The sequence below is a fragment of the Eretmochelys imbricata genome, chromosome 3 (genome assembly GCF_965152235.1).
Source record: "Eretmochelys imbricata isolate rEreImb1 chromosome 3, rEreImb1.hap1, whole genome shotgun sequence".
NCBI classification, from domain to species: Eukaryota; Metazoa; Chordata; order Testudines; family Cheloniidae; genus Eretmochelys; species Eretmochelys imbricata.
The window spans coordinates 2,866,695-2,891,369 of NC_135574.1; the positions used below are offsets into that span (position 1 = coordinate 2,866,695).

Here is a 24,675-nt window from a genome sequence, read left to right on the forward strand (position 1 = left end):
AATCTTGGAGGCACATTCCTGGGACCAGGAAGGACCATTAGAATATTAATTAGGAAAAAGAAGGCTTAATTCACAGATTATCATTTGGAAAGATTCTTGTTTGAGGTATGCTGATACTTGTGTCAAGATTAAAAAACTGACTAACCCTGGGGTTGAACCATGCTCTCATAGGGCATAGACATTGAGACGCAACCAGTGATTAGGAGAAGTGATCACACCTGATACACACCTTTGAGCCTGGATTAAAATAATTCCCTTTATCTAGCCACTCATCCAGATAAAAGAAAAGGAGTCCTTGTGGCACCTTAGAGACTAACCAATTTATTTGAGCATGAGCTTTCGTGAGCTACAGCTCACTTCATCAGATACATACCGTGGAAAAAATTAAATTTTTGTTCCACGGTATGTATCTGATGAAGTGAGCTGTAGCTCACGAAAGCTCATGCTCAAATAAATTGGTTAGTCTCTAAGGTGCCACAAGGACTCCTTTTCTTTTTGCGAATACAGACTAACACGGCTGTTACTCTGAAACCTGTCATCCAGATAAGGTACCCTGGGCACTGTTTTAGCATCAAGCTGCTTGAACCATGAATAGGCTTTCTGAAGCATCCCTGGAAGTGCTGAAGCTACACACTAAGGATTATAAAAATGAAACTGCCATGAGTTGATATCAAATCTAAAAGCTTCTAATGGCCTGAGAACTATGAAACTTTGTGGGTATGCAACCTTTGAGATCAAAGCTAAGTAAGCAGCATGGAGGAGTTATCTACACAAGTTTTTACCATGAATATTTTATAGTCTGAAATAAGACCATTTATGCCCAGAATTGAGCAACAACCTCCAGATTTCAAACAAACCAGAAAAAAAAATCCAGGATGCTTTTGATGAGCAAGGAAACTATGTGCTCAAGAAATGAAGGCACAGTAAAGTCTCTGGAGACAGTACAGAGAGTTCATCGTAAGTACAGTATTCCATTCCTGTCATCTAATAATAGAGACTGTTACCTTCCACAAAGAAGCTCCTGAACAAAGAAGAATCAAATTGTCAAATTCTACTCAGCTTTTTCAGGATGCTAAATGGTCCAACATGGGTCTTATGTTTTGTTCTTGTTCTGTTCTTGACATCAAGACTTGTATCAGACTGGGAATCACACATACAATGTGGTTGCTAAATGAGAACTGCTTAAGATTCTCCATTCCACTGATGATAAAAAAGGGAAGATTTTAGAGCTGAGAAGAATTTACAGCTTTGGCTAATCCCATTCTGGAAGGAAGGAAGGAAGAATAAATGCTTGTCTTGAAAAAAAAGACAAGTTAACAACTATGTTTGAAATACCCCCAGAAGGTAGCCCATGCTATCCTACTGTCTGCCAGGCACTGGATAATTAAATATGGCCAAAAAATGCCTCTAAAAATCTCAGAATCTTTGAAACCTTCTGGCCCCTTAAGCCAGTTTCTCAATAAAATGTAAAAATGAAGGGATCCTATAACAAAACAAATATTTCACTATCATGCCCTAATTTTATTATTTACAAGACCAGAGCTCTGTCTGAGACAGCCTGTAATAGTAGCAGCCACTCCAGGAACTTCACATTAAATTTTTTGGGAACTTAAAGTTTATTAGACTTGAGGCCACTGTGGAATCTAGTACTGACTCAATGAGCTCTATCCTCTGGATAGGTATTAACAATGACTTCTCTTTGTTGACTGAGACTCAAGTAGGTGAAACGCTGGGATCTCCAATAAATGCCGTCATCCCCATGCTGTGCTTATTTCCCTTGAAGGAGCCAATCATTGAGGTATGGGTATACCTGGATTCCTTGCTGTCTCAGGTGAACCATCACCACCACCAGGCATTTTGTAAAGCCCGTTGGCACTGTTGATAGTCCAAATTACAGAACTCTGTATTGGTAGTGGCAATTACCCACTTGGAACCTCAAGAATTTTTTTCCTGTGAGCTGGATAGATTGTTATGTGAAACTAGGCACCTTGGAAGCTGAGAGCCTTGAACCAGTCCTGTGGCTCTAAAAAAGGAGATTTTGGTGGCTAATGTTACCATCCAGAATTTGAATCAACAGATTCAGGTATTTAGCTATATCAAGTCCAGAATCGGGCACCTTTCCCCCTTTTTCTTTGGTATTAAAAAATAATGGGAGTAAAGCCTTCCCTCTGTGTTCCAGAGGCACTTCTTCCACTGCTCCAGGACTTAGAATTGACTCCATCATCTCTTGATATAACAGTCTCTTATGAGAGGCATTCCTGAAAAGGGATGGGACAGGGAGGTGCAGAAATAGGGAGGGTCTAGAATTGTATAGCTTACCCCCAACCTCTGTGATCCCTCGGGACCCAACCATCTATTGTGATAAGATTCCAGGCTCCTTGAAAATAAACTAGTATTTCCAGAAGCAGGGACAGTGAAAAATTATCCTCCAGAACAGAATTCCCAATCAACAAATCAAATTGGCTGCCTTGGTGAGATTGCTGGGTGAGCAACTGATGAGGAGGAGGCAGAAGGTTTCCTTTGGAATCTCTGTCTCTTCTTAGGAGGTTCGTATGGCCTTTCCTGGATCTAGTAACTCTGTGGCCTGACCTGCTTCCTCCTTGGTATAGGATAGGAGGCACCTAATGATCTTAATGATACTCAAGAACCTTTAAGAAGTGAAGCCTAGAGAGAGGAGCATGTCACCATCTGACCCTCAGGAACAAGGAACTTAAATTCCTTCTTGCTGTCAAGGGGGAGTTTGTCCAAGAATTTAGAAGCACAGTGCCAATTTAAATAATCATATTTAACATAATAAACATGTCCAGTAATTGGCAAATTCTCATTTGCAGCTGGCCGAAGAGTGTGTCCAAATAAATCTTTTTTTGTTTCTTTACTCAGGGCATAGACATTCGTGATCCCTGCTGTCTGGTTCATTCATGGATTGCAGCCACAACTAAAGAGCCTAGAACAGGATGCATGCAGAACTGCTCAAATCCTGATAATGGGACTTGATAATCAGCTCTTTTGAATGTAGGCATTGGGCATGCTGGTGTCTGCCAGACCTGTATAGCTGGTTCCAGAAGTCACTTGTTAGCCAACTGTTCAGGTAGAGATCCATGAAAAGTGTCCAGGAGTTATGGGATTTCTCCTGGAGAACTTCCACTACTATTTCAGGGGTGTCTGTAATATGGCAAAACTGCAAATGAAAGGCCTTGTAATCATCAAGTTTTGTGTTTGATAAAGAAGGTGAATGCTCTTGTCCAGTGAAGAAAAAGAAGAAACAGTTGCTCGTATAAGTTCTTCAGCATGCAGATCCTCTTCCTCAGAGCCTTGCTCCTGTAATTGCTCAGGAACTGTTCTCTAAGGTCCTTGAAGCATTCCCTTGTGTTTTGTGAGAGGAGGAGACCTGAGGCTAGATGGAGTTGCAGAAGCTGGCTTCCTAGCAGGCTATAATTCCTAAGCTGCACAATATGCCCAAGACTGGTAATAAGGGTAAGGGGCCAGGAGGGCCAATACCATGGAGAATGCTTGTCTTTTGAACCCCTAGATGTAGGGAAATAATAAAGTGCTCTAGATTCCCTGTCAGAGCTATACAGATCAAATTATTGGGACCTTGAAGAGTGGCTGGAGTGATACCACTCCCTGCTATGCTCAGAGGCTGAGGAGAATGAGTATTTCCTCCTCTAGAGGTAGAGACTACCTTAACCAGGATTCCAAGCAAAACCACAGCATCCAATATGGCTGGCACTGAAGAAGAACTTGATACCATAATGGTGCAAGTGGTTGGTAGCATGAATGGTATTCTCACCACAGAGGAGAGCAGTTGCGATTCAGGGTGAGCTGACACTGAGGCCACCCAGTACTGTGGAAGCTTTTGCTACTGGGAAAGATGGTACCGAGGGCAAACAGATGAAGATGAAGTACGAGGGTCCCAGATACCGATGATGTCAGTACCAAGAGCTTCTGCCAGGTGAGATATCCACGAAAGGTATGTACCAAAGCACAGTGACTGGTACCTGAGGGGATGCCAACAGGACTCATTTTCAGCCTTGAGCTGTTTAAAAAGGCAGCGTGAGGAGACCTCTGCTTTTTTCTGATGAGGACTGGGTGAGAGTGACCTAGTTTTATGCTTTTTCCTTTCCTAACAACCGCCTTTTTACCAGTCCTAGAGCGCTGAGGCTGAACTCACGGGAGCACTTCGAGCAGAGGCTTGTTCTGGTCTGTCATGCTCATTCTCCTAGATCTGTTGTAAGGGCAGAACCCAGTACTAGCAAAGTCTCACAGCCAGCCATGAGGGGATTCTTTTAAGGGGCGAAGAGTCAGTTTCATGTTTGTTTTAGTTCTAGTTAATTTTTCTTTAGAGTTCTGTGCTGGTGCAATGTGGCAATATCTGAGCTTAAATCACTCCATAAAAATGCTGAATTCCAGATTTTAAACAGTGAATATAAGTTAATAAAAGCTAGTAGAGTAATTTTCAGTTTTGCATTAAAAAGATTATCCCAGTAAGATTGGAGCCTAAAATACCAGAGCACGTCCCTTTCTATGAGCAATCACAAGGGCTGCAGAACAACGACAGATAGAACTTCCTTAGAAACAAATTATGAACTGCATGAATCACTTGGAGTAAAAGTCACAACACTAAGTCACTCAGGAATCATTTCATAAAATAGAATTTAAGGGCCTAGGACCTTTATGCACTTGAAAATTTTACAATTTTATCTTTAGTAACAAAAAAAATGCACAAAATAGGACTGAATGGTAGAGCAACTCACCTGATTTCTTTCAGTCCTTCTTTCTGGATAACTTGAAGAATCTCTTTATGGCTCATAGGTGTGTTGGGATATTTCTCCAGGACCTGGCATGCATAAACAGATGAAGAGGGCAAAATTACTTATCTGCAATTTTTCATAAAACAAAAGTATCTTCTCCTAAATAAATCCATACTTAACAGTTTTCATGTCTCCAGGAAGCACACTGGGAGACAGCAATTAATGGGTTGCAGGAATCTCTTCCCTATCCCTTTCACCTGAGACTATAATTGCAAGTCATGGCAATAGATTAAATACATAAATACTGCATAGCTTCAAATTTCTTTTTGCCATTTAAAGCTTAAAGTAATTGGGATTTTTAGTTCTCACTTAAGTGGAAGGACAAATCTGATTGGTCTATATAGGCTACACCTTCAGAAAAAAAACTTACTAGGTAAGACCTCACAGTCCAACTGCCTTGTTCCTAGAACCTTCAAGCCTGTTGTAAAAGCTGACCGCAAACAAGATGTAAATTTGGTGAACAATTTACCAAAGGTCTACAATGAGTATCCACCATCACTTACAATTTTTAAATCAAGATTGGATGTTTTTCTAAAAGATCTACTCTAGTAATTATTGAGGAAGTTGACAGGTTTTCATTAAGTTGGTTTTGCATAATCACTCAATTCCCATTTCAATGCTTTTTGTTGTGTTTTAATTCTTTTCCTTGTGTGTTTCAATCAATACATTTCTAACCTTTAACCTCTAACATGAATTTCCTAGTGTGTTTGCCATGGTATTAAGCAAGCTGATGCCTATGTATCTGAAATTTGACTCTTTGAACCCATATAGTCCATGAAAATTAATCCAACTGCACGATAGCTGTAACACATAAAACACTTTGCACTGGGTTCTAAAACATCATTGTTCTTTCTTTAGTAGCACAAGAAATACACAGAGCTACATAAAAAAAATAAACCCTACACACACTCCTTGTTTCACCTTCCTCAGCACTCAGGAGTATACTTTGGGCAGGGGTCCAGGTCCTCTGCAGATGTCCAAGACTCTTCTGCAGCTCATGGTTTGACTTTTGAACCATGTAGCTTTTCTTCCCCTCTAGCGCAGCTTGTGTTTTCTGACCTTGGTTGGTCACACAGCTGAACTGAGCCCTCTCTGCTATGAAAGCATACCCCCACTTCTTTTCCTGCCCAAAGCTTCTTGTGTCTGAGTCCCTCAAGTTTATATGTGGCAACACCAACATATGGTTCCTTTGTTCTGTTGCTAGAGATTTTCCACTGCTCTAAATGCCAGTCACCTGTTGAGGGGTAGAAGAATACTCATTCTCTGAGGTTTGAGCTAACCCCATTGTCCCAAGATGTTTCCATCTGAATAGCCAACCATTTAGATTTAATGACTAACTATTGTCCCTAGTCTAGCAGAGATGTGACACAGCCCTGTCAGCCTATGACAGAATCCACATACTGTAGTTATTCAATAATACTACGAAAATTGCTGTAACAGCTTCATAATACCAACCAGAATTCATAAGATGTACAGACAGATTACCCAAATCACCACCAGGGGGGATGGGAAGAGGAGAAAGGGTGAAAAAAGAAAAAAACTACAGTTCAAAAGATACTATAAATATTCTTCCTTCCTCCAGAACAGTAAATGTTCTACACTGATACACATTTCTAGATGGAATAAGATTGTGTCCCATCTCATCAGAAGTAGATTCAGATACAGCAATCCACATATTCAATTACTGCAGTTCTTCTACAGAATGACGTCACATATCCTGAAAAAGCTTCAACTGGTACAAAATGCAGCAGCCATTTTGCTTAGCAACACAGGTCAGTGTTATCATCCCAGTCAAGTCTCTCTTTGAAACCATGACATTATTCCAGTGGAATACAGCTAAATGCCTATCAAAAGAGAGGCTCATGAGCACTGGAACAACTTTAAAAGGAGCAGGCATCAGCTGTGAAATTCGCTACTAGAAGAATTAAAAATAACTACTAAACTCATAGGTTTCAGAGTAACAGCCGTGTTAGTCTGTATTTGCAAAAAGAAAAAGGAGTACTTGCGGCACCTTAGAGACTAACCAATTTATTTGAGCATAAGCTTAGCTGTAGCTCACGAAAGCTTATGCTCAAATAAAGTGGTTAGTCTCTAAGGTGCCACAAGTACTCCTTTTCTTTTTACTAAACTCATCCAATTCAGAACTAAATGCAAACCTTGTGTCTTCAACTTGGCTTTCCCACAATAATCTCTTTGTCTAACTTCATAGTGTCTTGTGTGTGTGTGAAATAGTTTTTCCTACTGAGTGGGAAGGAAGAAATACATTGATATTTGTATTTTTAAATATGTGCTAGGTACTCAGAGAATACAGTGACAGAATCACTTAAGAGTACCTAGACAGCACCGAGTGAAATGGATGTCCAATTCCTTCGCTGCTTCCAGAAAATGAGTATTTTCCAAGTATTGCCAACATGAAGTGTTATAAAATGTGTGAGTGAGTGTGAGTGTGAGTGAGAGAGAGAGTTCCTGCTTCAAAAGCAATCCTTATTAAGAGTCCTGGTTCAAGACAGACTCCTAGGTGCTATAATATGAATGAATGAATTGATAAGACCATGATGGCACAACCCTTGGTAAGTTGCTCCAATGAAAACCAAAGAACTAGGGTTAAACCAATGAAATTAATCGGCAGCAGGTCTAAAAACAAACAAAAGGAAGTACTTTTTCACACAACACAGTCAACTGCGGAACTCCCTGCCAGGGGATGTTGTGAAGGCCAAAACTATAACGGGATTCAAAAAAATAAGTAGGTAAGTCCATGGAGAACAGGTCCATCAATGGCTATAGCCAAAATAGTCAGGGACGCAACCCCATGCTCTGGGTGTCCCTAGCCTCTGATTGCCAGAAGCTGGGACTGGACAAGGGGGGACAGATCACTCAGTTATTGCCTATTCTGTTCATTCCCACTGAAGCACCTGGCATTGGCCAATGTCGGAAGACAGATCTGACACAGGGCCAAAAAAGGTTAAGCAATTTGCAGGCTAAATGACCCCAAATTCTACCTTTAAAGACATATTAGAAAAGTATATAAAGTGTAATTAGGGCTATTCCTTATAAATAGCTAGCAAAGCCACTGTTAAAGAATTAGAAGAAGATAGTGATTGTAGTAGTCTATGTTTATTTAGATCTTGTTAGAGATTAACAATATCACCAAATGGTTACTGTCTGTCACTGTATTCTATTAGTTCAAAGATCAAAAGGAAATATTAACATTTAGAGAAACTATAAATGTGGTAATATCATGGTCTTCATTTCTCTTTGAAGTATGTAATAAACTACCTGTAAATGGCAGGAAATGGGCAGTTGCCTTATACTAATCCATTCAGCTAATTACCAGTGGTCCTTAGAAAATAGGAGGTTACTTCAAAGCCACTGTTCTTCACCCAAGAAATGTCTGCTGTCAAGAGCCTACCAGTCACAAGACTTGAGGTCTCCTGATATTGGACATTGGACTATAACTTGATGAACTGATTCTGAAAGGACTCTTTGCAACTCTAAAGCTAACCATCTCTACTATGAAACTGACCTATGAACTTTATTCATGTCTGTATGTATAATGATCTTTTAACCAATACGCACTCTCTCTTCTTTTTTAATAAACCTCAGTTTAGTTAACAACAACTGGCTGTAAGCATGTATCTGGGTAAGATCTGAGATACTCATTAACGTGGGTAATGCGTCCAATTTTTTGGGATTGGTAGAACTTTTTATATGAATAAGATTTTTTGTAATCCTCATCATATTTGACTTAGCTGCCTGGGTGGGAGCTCAAGGCTGGATTGTTTGAAGGGAACTATGTTTTTGGCTTCCAGGTAACCAGTAAGGTATTGTGGAAGCTGTTTTGTTGCTGGCTTGATTAATCTAACAGTTTGGGGGACTGTCTATCCCATTCTTTGGGGTTTGCCTTAGTGAGCAGTCGCAGCTATCTCAGCATGGCCCCCCTGAGACTCCAGTCACTACAGGATACTGGGCTAGATGGACCATTGGTCTGACCCAATATGGCCATTCTTATACTCAAAGCACAAGAAGCAAGGACCCAAACCATGAAGGGCTTTATGGAATATAAATCAAAGATGACAGGCCAAAGGGAAAATAAGCTAGTGTTCTGCTGTTTCTTGTGCAATTTGCAGTGGCAGTCAAAAAAGCTAACAGAGTGTTTGGAATGCCTCTATAGAAACCCATGGTACGCCCACATCTTGAATACTGCGTGCAGATGTGGTCACCCCATATCAAAAAAGATCTATTGCAACTGGAAAAAGTTCAGAAAAGGGCAACAAAATTGATTAGGGGTCTGGAATCGCTTCTGTATGAGGAGAGATTAATAAGATTGGGACTTTTCAGCTTGGAAAAAAGAGACTATGAAAGGGGAATATGATAGAGGTCTATAAAATCATGACTGGTGCTGCGAAAGTAAATAAGGAAGGGTTATTTACTCCTTCTCATAAGACAAGAACTATGGGTCACTAAATGAAATTAACAGGCAGCGGGTTCGAAACAAAACAAAAGGAAGTATTTCTTCACACAACGCACAGTCAACCTGTGGAACTCTTTGCCAGAGGATGTTGTGAAGGCCAAGATTATAACATGGTTCAAAAAAGAACTAGATAAATTCATGGAGGATAGGTTCATCCAGGATAGCCAGGGATGGTGTCCCTAGCCTGTTTGCCAGAAGCTGGGAATAATTCACTTGATGATTCCCTGTTCTGGTCATTCGCTCTGGGGCACCTGGCATTGGCCACTGTGGGAAGACAGGACACTGGGCTAGATGGACCTTTGGTCTGACCCAGTATGGCTGTTCTTATGTTCTGATGTTTGTTGAAGACAAAAATAATTCTGTTTCATATCAGAAATTCATATTTCATCTTCCCCTCTTTGGTTCACTTTCGTGATATTTGTTATGCCATATTCTCATTTCAACAGTCCTTTAGTCCATGTATAGAATTTTCCAGGGAATATAGGAGGTGGTTAAGATTCTGAATTTTTCTCCCAAAGATTCAACACTTTCATCCCTTCAATTCCTGATGAGAAAACTCCTACCCTCACCATATGCTATTCCAAGGAAACATCGACCAAGAAGAGGGAAAACAAGTTTTGATTTTCTTCATATTATTAAGATAAACATACAGAATATAGGTTGTTTTTCTAAACCTTTTCAGGTCTTAGCACACTGCGTAGTGCTGGGGCTAAAATAGTAATGCAATCCTTGGATGTATAAACACAAGAACATCAAACAGTACAGGGCACTGGCATAATCACTGCTGGAAAACTGTACTCAGTACTAGTGTCAACACTTTAAAAAGAATACTGAAAAATTGGAGAGGGTTCAGAGATGAATCACAAGGATGATTTGAAGCCTGGAAAACATGTTATCGTACAGTGAGACATTTGAGCCCAGTCTATTTAGCTCATCAATCAAAAGTTTAAGAGGTGTCTGGATCATATTATATAAGTACCTATGAAGGCAGAAAATAGCATGCACTTTAATCTAGCAGACAGATATAAAAGACAATCCAATGCCTGGAAACTGAAGCTAGATACATTCTAACTGAAAATAAAATGTGCAAATTGGTAACAATAAGGGTAAGCCACCACTGGAACAATTGACCAAAGGATGTAGTGGCTTCATCGCTTTGAGTCTTCAAAATCAAGATTAGAAAATATGCTTTAATTCAACCACAGGTTACAGTTACTGGATAAAATTCTACGGTCTGTTATATAGGAACTCAGCTGCATGCATGCACGCACGCGCACACAGCATTACTGCAATACAAAAAGATAATGTGTGACTGTTGGACCTGTACACTAAGTGGTAAGGAAGACAACTAAAGAGAACTGTGAAGTAGCAGAAGCATTGTTGTTTGCACCAGTCTTTACTGTAGACGATTATGATGAATGGTGAAACGACATGTTAACACCCCTCCAATCATAGGGTGAAAGGACAAAAAACAGGGTGGGGGGGCACGCTTAAGTGGGTTACGTGTGTGTGTTTCTAGAGAGAGAGAATATTGGGGGGCGGGGGGTTTAAAGTGGATTATAAATAGTTGTAAAAAGCCATAAATTCAGGGTGGGTTTGGGAATATCTTTTATTAGACCAACTTCTGTTGGGGGCGGGGGGGCTTGTCTACACTTACCAGGGGATCGACGTGCAGTGACTGATTTAGCGGGTCTAGTGCAGATGCGCTAAATCGACCACAGTTCGCTCTCCCATTGACTCCCGTACTCTACCTGAACAAGAAGCACACGGGGAGTCAACGGGAGAATCATAGAATCATAGAATATCAGGGTTGGAAGGGACCCCTGAAGGTCATCTAGTCCAACCCCCTGCTCGAAGCAGGACCAATTCCCAGTTAAATCATCCCAGCCAGGGCTTTGTCAAGCCTGACCTTAAAAACTTCCAAGGAAGGAGATTCCACCACCTCCCTAGGCAACGCATTCCAGTGTTTCACCACCCTCTTAGTGAAAAAGCATCTCCCGTCGACATAGCATAGCGAGGACGCCTTGGTAAGTAGATCTAAGTACGTCGACTTCAGCTACGTTATTCACATAGCTGAAATTGCGTAACTTAGATTTATCTCCCCCCGTAGTGTAGACACAGCCAGAGAGAGAAGCTTTTGAGCTTACACAGAGCTCTTCCTGACCTGAAGAAGCTCTAAAGCGTGTTTCGCACTCTCTCACCAACAAATGTTGGTCCTGCAAAAGATATTACCTTACCTGCCTTGTCTCCCTAATATCCTGGGACCACACACCTAAAACCTCACTGTATACTATCAAATAGTAACACCAGATAGCTCTAGACATAAAAAGTACAGTGGTCACTATGATTCAGGATAAGGCTACTTTGGAAATCACATATTTCTCCCCCCATCTCCAAAGCATAATTAGTTATCCACAGTGACTAGCAAAAGCCGAGCACAATTACAAAACAAGTGCAAGCTTCTAAAATTCCCATTACTGTAGGTGTTAGAACTTGCTGCGTATACTGCACTTTCTACACCCACTTTAGTGAAATGGGGCCATTTTCTCTCTTGTTGAAGAAAAATAAAGGCAGACAATATTTGCTAATTTCACTTCAAGACAATAGCTGCTGCATCTCAGATTTACTCTGCCAGGAACAACTTCCTTCTCAGCAGAAACTTTATAGGGAAGAGGAAAAGGCTCATTATGAAGTTCTGCTACATAGGACTTCTGCAGGGGTATCAATACCTGAAATAACAGCTGAGTTTTTCAGTGCCACCATCAGTACAAACATGATAGCATGCAAGGAAGCACCAGCAAATGAGACCAAAAAGAAACAGGGGGAAAACAAAAGGAAATAAAGTACTACAACAGTAGCGAAAAGGGATAAGTCGTCATTTACTGAACCTTAAACACATGCCAACATGACAGACATTAGTATGCATTTAAATCCCACATTGGGAGAGGATAGCTTCACCTAGATCTTAAGTTCATAGCTACCTTTAAGGAATACACTGTCCTCCTGCCACAGAAACCAGCTAAAGCACATCCGAATGTGAATCATGAGCGACACCTTGTGGCCACAATTTAAAGCCACACAGACAACACAATAATATACACTGTGCAGAATACTGCATTGGCTGATAGGATGGAATCAACTAGACTAGACTTGGTCCTTTCTATTTCTAATTTCTATGACTATATTTCCTAAAGCAGGGGTAAAAAGCTCTGCCTACTCAATACCAACCTGAGACATAATACACGGTACAGAACTTTTATTAAAGGATCATTCCTCTGGTTTGTGTTCTTTGATCAATGGTGAAAAATACTGATATTTAAAATTAGTACAATTAAATTTTAAAAATTAACAGTCTACCGAGATGAATGGAAGCAGGTCACACCTCTCAGAGCTACAGTACCAGCTCAGAGAGCTGCTGTGTGCCAGCTCAAAAGAATAGCCTTGGATCTGCAATCCTGTCTAGTCTCTTCGGCAAAGGCAGCTTTATCCAAAAGGCTTTTCTTCTTATGCCTATCAGTACTGTCGCAGTTTTAAAACTAAGCTGACCTTGTTTACCTCAGTGCACTGTTTAGAAAGCTCACACCAAATGAGCAGCACTCATCCACCTCCAAACTGTACCAGCTTTGAAAAGGAAGTTCTAGATTAAAACTGGCATTTCTTAGCCACCTGCCTGTAGCGATGTTCTGGAAATAAGACTGATATCAGCACTAGTCAGGAACATCACCATCAGACTAAACAGTTTCCCTCCTGCTCCCAATGCTGGTTTAAAGAAAATTTTATTACTTGAATAAAAAGTATTTAGTTGTTTGAGTTGTTTAACCAGATAATGACTCTAAACGAAAGCAAGTATACAGTCCTCTACAGGATTCCCACCACATTGTTGGTATTGCAGGTTTTTCCATCTTTTAGTGTTACAGATAAGCCAACCAGAGGATCAGAAATAACAGCTTTAATCACCTTCAGAGAATTTTCAGTTCATATAGTACATGCCAATAGGTGTTTGTCAGCTTTCAGAAGATGCGCTGAGCAAAGCACTCACATTACTTGGTGGTAAAACATTTGCCTGTTCATAACAAGTACAGATATATGAAATAATTCAAGACAAAGTTGTCTGTGAGCAGATTGGGAGACCTTTCATTCTGTCCACTAGAGCCAGGAACAGCTGAGTGGACCTCTGAAATAGTTTGGCCCTGTCTATGTAGATTGCTAGTGCTCATCTAATATCCAATGTGTGTTGTCCTTCATTCCTATTTGCATGAGGTTTTGGGGAAAACGCAGGTAAGTAAGTAGTTTGATTGCTATGAAAATCTGAAACTACTTTAGGGAAGAAACTCAGATGAGGCTGTAAGTATACCTTATCTTTAAAGAATGTACATCTTAGCTCAAATATCAGGGAACGCAGTTCAGAGACTCTTCTGGCAGAAGTGATGGCAAAATTAGGAAAACCACTTTTCAGGAGAGGTATAGTAAGCAGCACATTGCTAAAGGCTCAAATAGTGGTCCCATGAATTTAGACAAGACCAGGTTCAAGCCCCAAGGGGGAAAGGGCTCTCTTAATTGAGGGTACAGTGACCTCTCCTCTATTTACCACTCCCCAATTTTTGGGTCATCTGCCACCTTTATCAGTTATGAGTATTTGTAGCACCTTAGAGACTAACCAATTTATTTGAGCACAAGCTTTCGTGAGCTACAGCTCACTTCATCGGATGCCGATATCCGATGAAGTGAGCTGTAGCTCACGAAAGCTTATGCTCAGATAAATTGGTTAGTCTCTAAGGTGCCACAAGTACTCCTTTTCTTTTTGCGAATACAGACTAACACGGCTGCTACTCTGAAACCAGTTATGACTATGTTTTCTTCCACGTGACTGATAAAATGTGAAATATCATAGGGTCACGGAGCTATGTGAGGAGCTTGTTCCAATCCTCCGGCAGCAGGACATGCAAACGAAGGAGGCCATACCAGTACAGAAGCAGGTTACTACAGTGACCAGGAAGCCTGCTACCCCAGACTGCTATAGGTCCATGGTTAACCTTTAGTATTGGCAAGTCATGTGTCACTGCTGTGGTAGTGGGAGTTTGTGAGGCAATTTTACAGTGGTTTACCATGGGTGGTAGACATAGCTAACGTGCATGAAACAACAGCTGGCTTTCAGAGAATAGGCTGCCCAAATTACCCTGGGTATATCAATGGCACTCATGTGCCCACAGTTTGCCCACCATTAGAAGCCCTTGAATAGGTCACCAGCTAATAGCACTACATCATTCTGCAGGCTTTGGCTGACCATGAAGACAGGTTCATGATCATCAATATGGGATGTGCAAGAAAGGTGCATGCCAGATCTCATCAGCACACCAGTATTAGTTACCTGTCTGGACAAATAGGGATCTTATTCATTCCAAACAAGAGTTATCAACATGGTGACTGTGCCGACTGCCATTTTACACTCTACTGCCCTAGTTCATAAAATTGACCACAGAGCACCTAGCAGAAGGTTTAATTACACACTTAGCTGATGCTAGAATACACATTTGGCATGTTGAAGCCAAGATGGCGCTGCCTACAAAACCATTTGAATGCCAGTGTGGTCAATGTCATCCATATTGTGCGCAGGGCACAGCAAGCCACAATATCTGTGAGGGTAAAGGCCAGAATTTTCACCTGGAGCAGTCTCAAGGACACTGCTGGTTTGTCAGCTTAGCACAGGCAACCAGAAAGTGCACCCGTCATCACTGGGGTCGAGTCCAGGCAAGCAAGGGCACTAAGAGATGCCTTGTCCACATATATACATACTTCTTCATTCACATCACCCTATGATGCATGAGGAGGAATGCAATGCTGTGTTCTGTGGTAGTCAAATAGCAAATAATTTGACATTTACTCTTATTTGCAACTGATTTTGTGTGTTTATAAAACAAGTGTTACTTTATTAAAAGCTTTGGATACAATTTCCAGCTCATTCCTTTTTCCAAGAACTTACTCGCCAACATTGTGGTAAACCAAGACCAATGTGGCACCTTAGAAACTAACAAATTGATTTGAGCATAAGCTTTCGTGAGCTACAGCTCACTTCACCGGATGCATCCACTGAATACATCCGATGAAGTAAGCTGTAGCTCATGAAAGCTTATGCTCAAATCAATTTGTTAGTCTCTAAGGTGCCACAAATCCTCCTTTTCTTTTTGTGGATACAGACTAACACGGCTGCTACTCTAAGACCAATGTGTTCACCAAAAATGTATTGAAATCATCAAAAGTATTCTGAAAACCATTTCAAACATCACTGCTGCCTGTCCACAAATAACTATTTAAAAAGATTAAAAAGTGCAATCATATGGAAAACTGCACCATTATCTGATGTGCAAGCTGTACAGTCTAACTAGTCTCCTTCCCCCTGTTTGAACAGGTTGTACGTGTTTGAAGGGGGTGGTGTGAACAGGGTACATTTGCTCATTTCCAGTTCACTGAGCTGTTCATAGCCCATCCAAACCAACCGTTCTCCAATGGCTGCATTGGCTGCAAGATGTGATAGCTTGGAGCAGAGTCTTCATACACTGGAGCTGGGGGCTGCAGCCTGGCAGCCATCAGTATGGCCCTGCCAAATTCACAGCCTTGTAAAACGCTTCAGGGACTGTGAAATCTGGTCTTTTGTATACCTTTACCCTATACTATACAGATTTCACGGGGCAGACCAGTGTTTCTCAAATTGGGGGTCCGGACCCAAAAGGGAGTTGCGGGTGGGGGGGGGGGTCACAAGATTACTTTAGGGGGGTTGAGGTATCGCCACCCTTACTTTTGTGTTGCCTTCAGTGCTGAGTGGCCGGAGAGCAGCAGCTGCTGGCTGGACCCCCAGCTCTGAAGGCAGAGCCCTGGCAGCAGCAGCGGAGAAGTAAGGGCAGCAGTACCGCAACCCTCCTCCCCTTCCCCCACACAGTAAAATTACAACCACCCCCACAACTCCTATTTGGGTCAGGACCCTACAATTACAACACCATGAAATTTCAGATTTAAATAGCTGAAACCATGAAATTTATGATTTTTTACATCCTATGACCATGAAATTGGCCAAAATGGACTGTGAATTTGTAGGACCCTAGCCATCAGGGTGAGCAGCCGCTCAAACACCTCAACTGCTGTACTCAGTCCTGATCCTTCATCCTTTGGTCATGCCCAAGGAAACACAAGACGCATCTGTGATGGGGTTCTGCGACAAAGTGGGACTGTTCTTAATGTTTCCTCTGAATACTGATCGAGTGCCTCAGTTTCCCCTATGCATTTCTTAAGTCTGTAGGTGGTGGGATAAGGGGGTGTAATTGTTGCACAGCAAAGGGCCAGTGTACATAAATGGCCAACACTGTCTCCTGGCAACTGATGGCCTGGGCCCTTCCCCCCTGCAAGGTAAGAGCTAAAGGGTTGGAGAACAAAGGAATCAGGTGACCTCCTGGCCCGGGAAAGGGACAAAGCCCAGAGGAGAACGGGCTGGAGGGGGAGTCAATTTGGGGCTGGCTGGGGACATGGAGTGAAGTGCAGATGTGGTTGTTTGGCTCACTGCCCCCAAAATGGACCCAGCTGAGGGGTCCTGTTCTCTGTACCCAAAAGCTCTGTTTTAGACCATGTTCCTGTCATCTAATAAACCTCTGTTTTACTGGCTGACTAAGAGTCACATCTGACTAAAAAGTTGGGGTGCAGGACCCTCTGGCTTCCCAAGAACTCTGCCTGGGCAGACTCGCTGTGGGAAGCGCACGGAGGGGCAGAGGATGCTGAATGCTCCAAGGTCAGACCCAGGAAGGTGGAAGCCGTGTGAGCTTTTTGCCCTAGAGACAGTCTACTCCTAGAAAGGAGACCTCACCAGAGTCCTGACTGGCTTCACAGGGAGCAGTTCCAGAGCATCGCCCGGGGACTCCGCGATAACTGGTGGCAGAGGTGGGATGTACTGCACCCCATGGATAACGCTTCCTACAGTAAGTGACTGGAGATCAGTAAAACAAAGGGGGATTGACGAGGACTAGGCATGCTGAAGGCTAAGAGGAGCGGTTTCGGGGGGCGGTTAACCCCTGGGAGTGTGTGACCAGCGAGAAGGACTGTGCAGTAATTGGGTCCCCCTGGGGACTGCGATGAGCAGTCTCAGGGGTGGAGGAGCCTGCGGCTTGGCCCTGGGAGAGAGAAGGACTTTGGCAGTAACAGGGTTCCCCTGGGGATTGCAGCGAGCAGTCCCAGGGGCGGAGGAGTCTGCAGCTCGACCCTGGCAAAGAGGTGGTGACCTCAAGAAAGCTGGCACACTTGAGGTTCTCCCTGGAAACCGTGGGGAGCTGAGGCACACAGGCCTGTGAGTCCACAACAACTTGGGAACAGCAGAGTGATGGCCTATCACCATCTCCGTAAGAAGGATATTGTAACCCTGTGCAAAAGAAGAGGGTTGCGCATTGGAAAGTTCACCAAAGCACAGTTAATCGTACAGCTGGAGGAGGATGACCGCTCTAAGGAACGGATTCCTGACCCCAAATGAGGCTATAGCAGGATCTGGGAGCAGCTGGAGTGGTAGCCAGGCATCCCCAAGACTCCTGTCCCCGACCAGACGGGGCTCTTCACGATGGGGTTCCCCATCAGGGGATCGGAAACGGATGGGATTGGAGCTGAGTCTGAGAGAGCAAGAGGACTGTGAGAGACAGCAAGAGCCCGAGAAAGAGCTGCAGAAGCAGCAGCAGCATGAACTGGAGATGGTGGAGGGAAGAGGCAGAGGGGACCTCCCCGGGGTGAGTGGGGATGGATCCCGGGGGGCCAGTTCCGCAGGGAACCTCGAGACTGAATTGCTGCCCCTGGTTGGGGGGGGGGGGGGGGAGAGGAGGATGTGGATGCCCACCTCACTGCCTTTGAGCAGGCTGGTGATTTGAACCAGGGGGACTCTGCAGAAAAGCCCCGGTGTCTAGCTCCCTTGCTGGGTCCCAAGGCCATAGACTCCATCAGCCAGATGGGTGGGGAGATGGACAGGCTCCCAGTCCTGGTCCCAACCTATATGTCTGTGTGGAGTTTCCTGGGTCAGGCCCTCGGACCCCCAGTGGGAGCGGAAGGTGATGGTCAATGGGGAGACATTCCTGGGGTGGCGAGATCCTGGGACAGAGAGAACCGTTGCCAGGCCCTGGGTGGTGCACCCCCACCAGATGCTGAGGGGCTGTGTGAGCTGGGTGAAGGTCCCAGGGATGAAGACACTCCCCCTGCCTATGGCCCAGATCCCTGTGCAGACACAGGAGGGTCAGGCAGGCTGGTCATTGGGGTTCTCCAGGATATCAGCTGTGAGACCCTGTTGGGGGGTGACTGTGTCTCTTTGGGACAGGATCCAGGCCCTGCTCCTGTAACGGCCGAGGGTTTGAATTTGAATCTAGGGAACCAATCGGCTGAGAGGGAAATGGTCAGTGAAAATGCAGATGACCTGGCTGGCAGCGGGTAGGAATTGCTAGGCTTAGGCTACTTGCCTCCCTGTAACCAGACCCCTGGGGCTGGGTGGGACAAAGATGTTCCCTGCCCCCCTGCACACCCGAGAAGGGGCTCACACTGGCTCTGATGCTGTAAGGAGAGCAGAGAGCTTGCTGCCTGCCCCCACTGGGACAGCAAGGGCACTGCTGAGCAAGTGGGGGAGAGAAGACCCCAGCTGAATGGGGGGACCCACAGGCAGGGCAGGACGACTGCCAACCAGGTTTGCCTGGTCCAGAGGCGCTGTGGGAAGTGAGTCCACGGCAGGGAGGGAGCGGGGCTGTGACCCCAGGCCCAGCCAGCGAGAGGGAACAGGTCCCACTCCCTTCCCCAGCAGCTGAATTCCAGATCCAGCTGCAGAAGGATCCCTCCTTGGAGTAGCTGAGGGAACTTGCTGGCCACAGCGCTGCAAACCCCCTTGGGGAAGGCTGCAGGGAAAGATTCCTGTGGGAGAAGGGATTCCTGTACCAGGAATGGGCTCCCCAAGGGGAAGTAATACTGTGGGGGATCAGGAGGCAGCTGGGGGTGCCCCAGAAGTATCACCGCCAGCTATTGTACCTGGCCCACGATGTCCCTCTCTCAGGACACCAGGGGATCCAGGCTCCAGGCAGTGGCTGCTGAAGAACTGTGACTGGCCCGGAGTCTGTGACGCAGCCCAGCAGCACGGCATGTCCTGCAACCCCTGCCAGAGGGCGGGGAAGGCCCGGGATAAGGGTGAAGCCCCCTTGAGACCCCTGCCCATCACAGAGGAGCCTTTCCAGAAGGTGGCTATGGACATAGTGGGGCCCCTCAGCAAGGAGACCCGGTCAGGGAAGAAATACATCCTGGTGGTGATGGATTTCGCCACCCACTACCCAGAGGCAGTGGCTCTGTCCTCCACCGAGGCAGACACGCTGCTGAACATCTTCAGCAGAGTGGGGGTCCCCAGCCAGGACCTTACAGACAGGAGTCCAATGTCACGTCAACCCTGCTCCGGGGCTTGTGGGAGAAATGGGGGGTCTGGCCCACCTGGGCCTCTGCATATCACCCTCAGTCCAGCAGGCTGGTGGAGAGATTTTATGGGACCTGGAGGATGATGCTGAGGACTTTTATGAAATCAGCATCCGCAGAACTGGGACAAGTACCTTCCCCACCGGTGGTACGGGGAAGTGCCCCAGGAATCCACCGGGTTCTTCCCTTTTGAGCTGCTGTATGGGAGGAGAGTGAGGGGACCCCTGCACATAGTCAGGGACAGTCGGGAAGAGAATGGGGAAGACCCCCTGGTGGATCTCTTCCCTGAGGTGGGAGCCAATCCTCCCATCAGGTGTCCCCCATTCAGAGTCACTAGGAAAACAGCCCAGAACCTGGAGAGAGAGGTCAAGGGCATGCTGGCTTTAGAGGTGATCCAGCCGTTCAACAGCCCATGGGCCTCACCTGTGGGGCTGGTCCCCAAGATAGATGAGTCCATCTGGTTCTGTGGGGACTATTGGAAGCTTAAAGCCATCACTGTGTCTGATGCCTACCCCAGGCCTAGGCCTGGTGAGATTCTAGACAAGCTGAGGGGGGGTGCAGAACTTGGCCCTGGCGTACATTAAGGACATCTGTGTCTTCAGCCAGACCTGGGAGGAACACGTGTCCCAGGTGAAGAGAGTGCTGGCCTGCCTCAAGGAAGCAGGACTGACCGTAAAAGCTGGAAGGTGTAAGGCAGAGGCGTTGTACCTGGGACACAAGGTGGGGAGCAGCTGCCCAAGCCTAGAGCTGGCCAAGGTCAAGATATGGTCCTGGGGCTGGTTTTGTTCAATATCTTCATAAATGATCTGGAGGATGGTGTGGATTAGTATCATCTGCAAATTTGCTGAGAGTGCAAACTAGGAGGAATGGTAGATACGGTGGCAGGTAGGGATAGGATACAGAGGGACCTAGACAAATTGGAGGATTGGGCCAAAAGAAATCTGATGAGGTTCAACAAGGATAAGTGCAGGGTCCTGCACTTAGGACGGAAGAACCCAATGCACCGCTACAGACTAGGGACCGAATAGCTAGGCAGCAGTTCTGCGGAAAAGGACCTCGGGGTGACAGTGGACAAGAAGCTGGATATGAGTCAACAGTGTGCCGTTGTTGCCAAGAAGGCCAATGGCATTTTGGGATGTATAAGTAGGGGCATAGCCAGCAGATCGAGGGATGTGATCATTCCCCTCTATTCGACATTGGTGAGGCCTCATCTGGAGTACTGTGTCCAGTTTTGGGCCCCACACTACAAGAAGGATGTGGATAAATTGGAGAGAGTCCAGCGAAGGGCAACAAAAATGATTAGGGATCTGGAACACATGACTTATGAGGAGAGGCTGAGGGAGCTGGGGTTGTTTAGTCTGCAGAAGAGAAGAATGAGGGGGGATTTGATAGCTGCTTTCAACTACCTGAGAGGTGGTTGCAAAGAGGATGGTTCTAGACTATTCTCAGTAGTAGAAGATGACAGGACAAGGAGTAATGGTCTCAAGTTGCAGTGTGGGAGGTTTAGGTTGGATATTAGGAAAAACTTTTTCAAACTTTTCTAAACTTTTTTTAGGAGGGTGGTGAAACACTGGAATGCGTTACCTAGGGAGGTGGTGGAATCTCCGTCCTTAGAAGTTTTTAAGGTCAGGCTTGACAAAGCTCTTGCTGGGATGATTTAATTGGGGATTGGTCCTGCTTTGAGCAGGGGGTTGGACTAGATGACCTCCTGAGGTCCCTTCCAACCCTGATATTCTATGATTCTATATGGGCTCTTAACCAAGAGAGCCCGAATTGCAGCCTCCAGACTGGAGTTCTGGGAGAAGACCCGATCTCTGTTTGAACCCCAGGGGTATTGGGGTGGCAAAAGGGCATGGGCCACAAACTTTGCATAAACCATATGCAGCCTGCAAGCGCCATCAAGCACACCTGACCTAAGGGAGGGCATGAAACTGGAAGGGCATAGAACTGGAAGGGCCTTGTGTAACTCCCACCAAGGAATGGGAGAGATGCTGGGGCATCCATGGGAACGTTGGCGGGTTCGAACTTCCCCAGGTCATGGCTAAAGTGACCTTGCTCAGTTCAGTCTCGAAGGGGGGAGAGATGTGACGAAGTCGGACTGTTCTTAACGTTTCCTCTGAATACTGATCGAGTGCCTCAGTTTCCCCTATGCATTTCTTAAGTTTCCAGGTGGTGGGATAAGAGGGTGTAATTGTTGCACAGCAAAGGGCCAGTGTATATAAATGGCCGACACCCCGTTTCCTGGCCACTGATGGTCTGGGCCCTTCCCCCCTGCAAGGTGAGAGCTAAAGGGTTGGAGAACAAAGTAATCAGGTGACCTCCTGGCCCGCGAAAGGGACAAAGCCCAGAGGGGAACGGGCTGGAGGGGGAGTCAGTTTGGGGCTGGCTGGGGACATGGAGTGAAGTGCAGATGTGGTTGTCTGGCTCACTGTCCCCAAAATGGACCCAGCCGAGGGGTCCTGTTCTCTGTACCCAAAAGCCCTGGTTTAGACCATGTTCCTGTCGTCTAATAAACCTCTATTTTACTGTCTGGCTGAGAGTCACGTCTGACTGCGAAGTTGGGGTGCAGGACCCTCTAGCTTCCCCAGGAGCCCTGCCTGAACAGACTCACTGTGGGAAGCGCAGGGAGGGGCAGAGGATGCTGAATGCTCCGAGGTCAGACCCAGGAAGGTGGAAGCCGTGTGAGCTTCTTGCCCTGCAGACAGTCTGCTCACAGAGAGGAGACTTCCCCAGAGTCCTGACTGGCTTCCTAGGGAGCAGTTCCAGAGCATCGCCCAGGGACTCCAGGACAGGTTCCCAGGGTGCAACCTGGACTGTGGGACCACCAAGCCCTCTATCCCACCAACCTGTATTGCCTCTCACACTGTGATGCTGATGTTAAGCTACAAAGCTCTGACACGTACTGCACTTACACAGACGTCCACAGACAGGAACATGCCCAACTGAATTACATGAATGACCTCCCAGCCACTTATGAACCACCAGCAGAGAGGCTCCAGCTCTTCAGCCTTGCGTCTCAGAACTGTCCTGTCTTATTCTGGTCAGAAGCCTGGTCAACGTAAGCTTATTACCTTGTTTGCCACTCTGCCAAAGGTTAGTGGGAGTGCAACAGCCTTTGTTAACCGGAGCTGAGGTTCCCCAAGCACTTCCATCAAACCACACTACTTTAGGTAAAATATAAAACCGATTCATGAACTACAGAAAGATAGATGTGAAGTGATTATAAGTGGTAGGCATAATTACCTTATGAAAACAAACAGTAAACATGCTTTCTAAATCCTAAACTTTTAGTCTAAACAAGAGTCGAATCATACAGCTTTCCTCACCCTGACAGATGATACAAGCAGGTTACAGTTCCTCCATACACAGGCCCAGACTACCTTCCAGCCTGGAACCACTCTTCCCCAGTTCAAAATCTTTGTCCTCCAGACGTTCTTCCAAGTGTGGAGATTGGGGATGGGGGGAAGCCAAGTGATGATGTCACTGTCTTTTTTATACTTTCTTCCATCTTGTTGAAATGATCTTTGCTGTGGTGTGGGTTAGTCTGCCCCCATGGCATATGTGGCTTCTCTGAGAAGTCTCTAGGACAGCGGTCTCCATACTTTTTGGCCCGTGCACCCTCAGGGTGACCTGCCACAGGCACGCTGCCACCGGAAGAAGACCGGAAGACCAGCCGCAGGCGGGCCGCCGGAGGGGAACACCAGCCGTGGACGTGCAGAGCTGCTGCCGAAGAAAAAAACAGCGGAGTGCTGTCCGGCGGCACTATACTGCCATGCACCCCCTGGGATCATCTCGCGATTGTCTGTTGATGAGCCATTAACACCATCTGGCTATTGATGGCTACTCCTTCGTTGTAATTGAAAGGCTGGTTGTGGGTGTTCCCAACCTCACAACATAGTTCAGTAACACATATAGTAATACTTCATAACATCACATACAATGATAGTATATACATTCCAACAGGCTATTGTTCAACAGATCAAGACTTACAAAATGATACCTCATAAGGCATACTTTGTCCATAACATATCATAATTTCACAGTGGTGAATATGGGGGTTCCAGGGTGCTACTTTGAGGTACAGAGAGTCACAACATCTCTCCTCCTGCTCTTGTCCCACTCCTCCATCACACTGAGTACCAAACTGTTCGTCCAATAGGCACACAAAACCGTACAACAGGTTCTCTGTGAGCCTCTTCCATTTTCCATTCTGGTTCAGGGGTCTCTCCCCAAGAGCTCACGAAAGCTCATGCTCCAAATAAATTGGTTAGTCGCTAAGGTGCCACATGGGTGGCTGCCTCAGCCCAGGTGAGATGGAAGTCCCTGCCAAAGACACTACAGTAACAATTTCAAATTTAATTCATTTTAAAAAACATCTGGGCCCTGGTTTGGGGGGCAGGAAGTGGGTGTTACAGCAATCAGACCAGAAGCCTTTACCAGTACTGGTTCTAACACTATTTCAGACTGGGAAAGCCTTATAGGACAGTCAACTGCTGGAAGTCCCAGAATGGAATGAGCAGCTTTTCCAGGCAAGTGGTGGAATTCCATCTATGAGAAGGAGATTTTTCATCACCAGCTGACTGAAAAGAGTATCAAGGAGTGGAAAGGGCTAGTAAGCTACAGAGAAAGCTGCTGGAAGTTTGCTCTTCCCAGAAATCTCACTGACCATGTTGAATTTCTTCTGCTTAAGAACATCTCATGATCACCTGTCAGGAGTGGGGGAAAATTCAGGGGAACATTAACAGGATCCTGAACTAGGATGCAGAGGCTTGCGAACAGCAGAACTGATCTCCCCCCATCTCTCCTCAGCTCGGTCAGTGTACATCAGATGGACAGGAGAAGGCCACTGAACAGAGTCATGTAGAGTTGTAATCCAGACTGTACGGGATGCTGCTGTCAGGCTAAATAATGATATAATTCTCTATCAGTCTGCTG

At 45.4% G+C, this 24,675-nt stretch overlaps 1 protein-coding gene across 7 annotated transcripts in view; it reads right to left on the bottom strand.

Moving 5' to 3' along the window:
• The window catches only part of ASXL2 (ASXL transcriptional regulator 2), a 253,377-nt gene that overhangs the window by 168,503 nt on the left and 60,199 nt on the right, over nt 1-24,675 (bottom strand). For 6 of the 7 annotated variants that reach the window (XM_077812286.1, XM_077812285.1, XM_077812287.1 and 3 more), the window contains one exon: nt 4,755-4,837. In XM_077812286.1, coding sequence (XP_077668412.1) covers nt 4,755-4,837 — 83 coding nt within the window. Of the gene's footprint in view, nt 1-4,754; nt 4,838-23,066; nt 23,239-24,675 lie in introns of those variants that run through there. The other variant, XM_077812291.1, reaches the window with a different exon arrangement.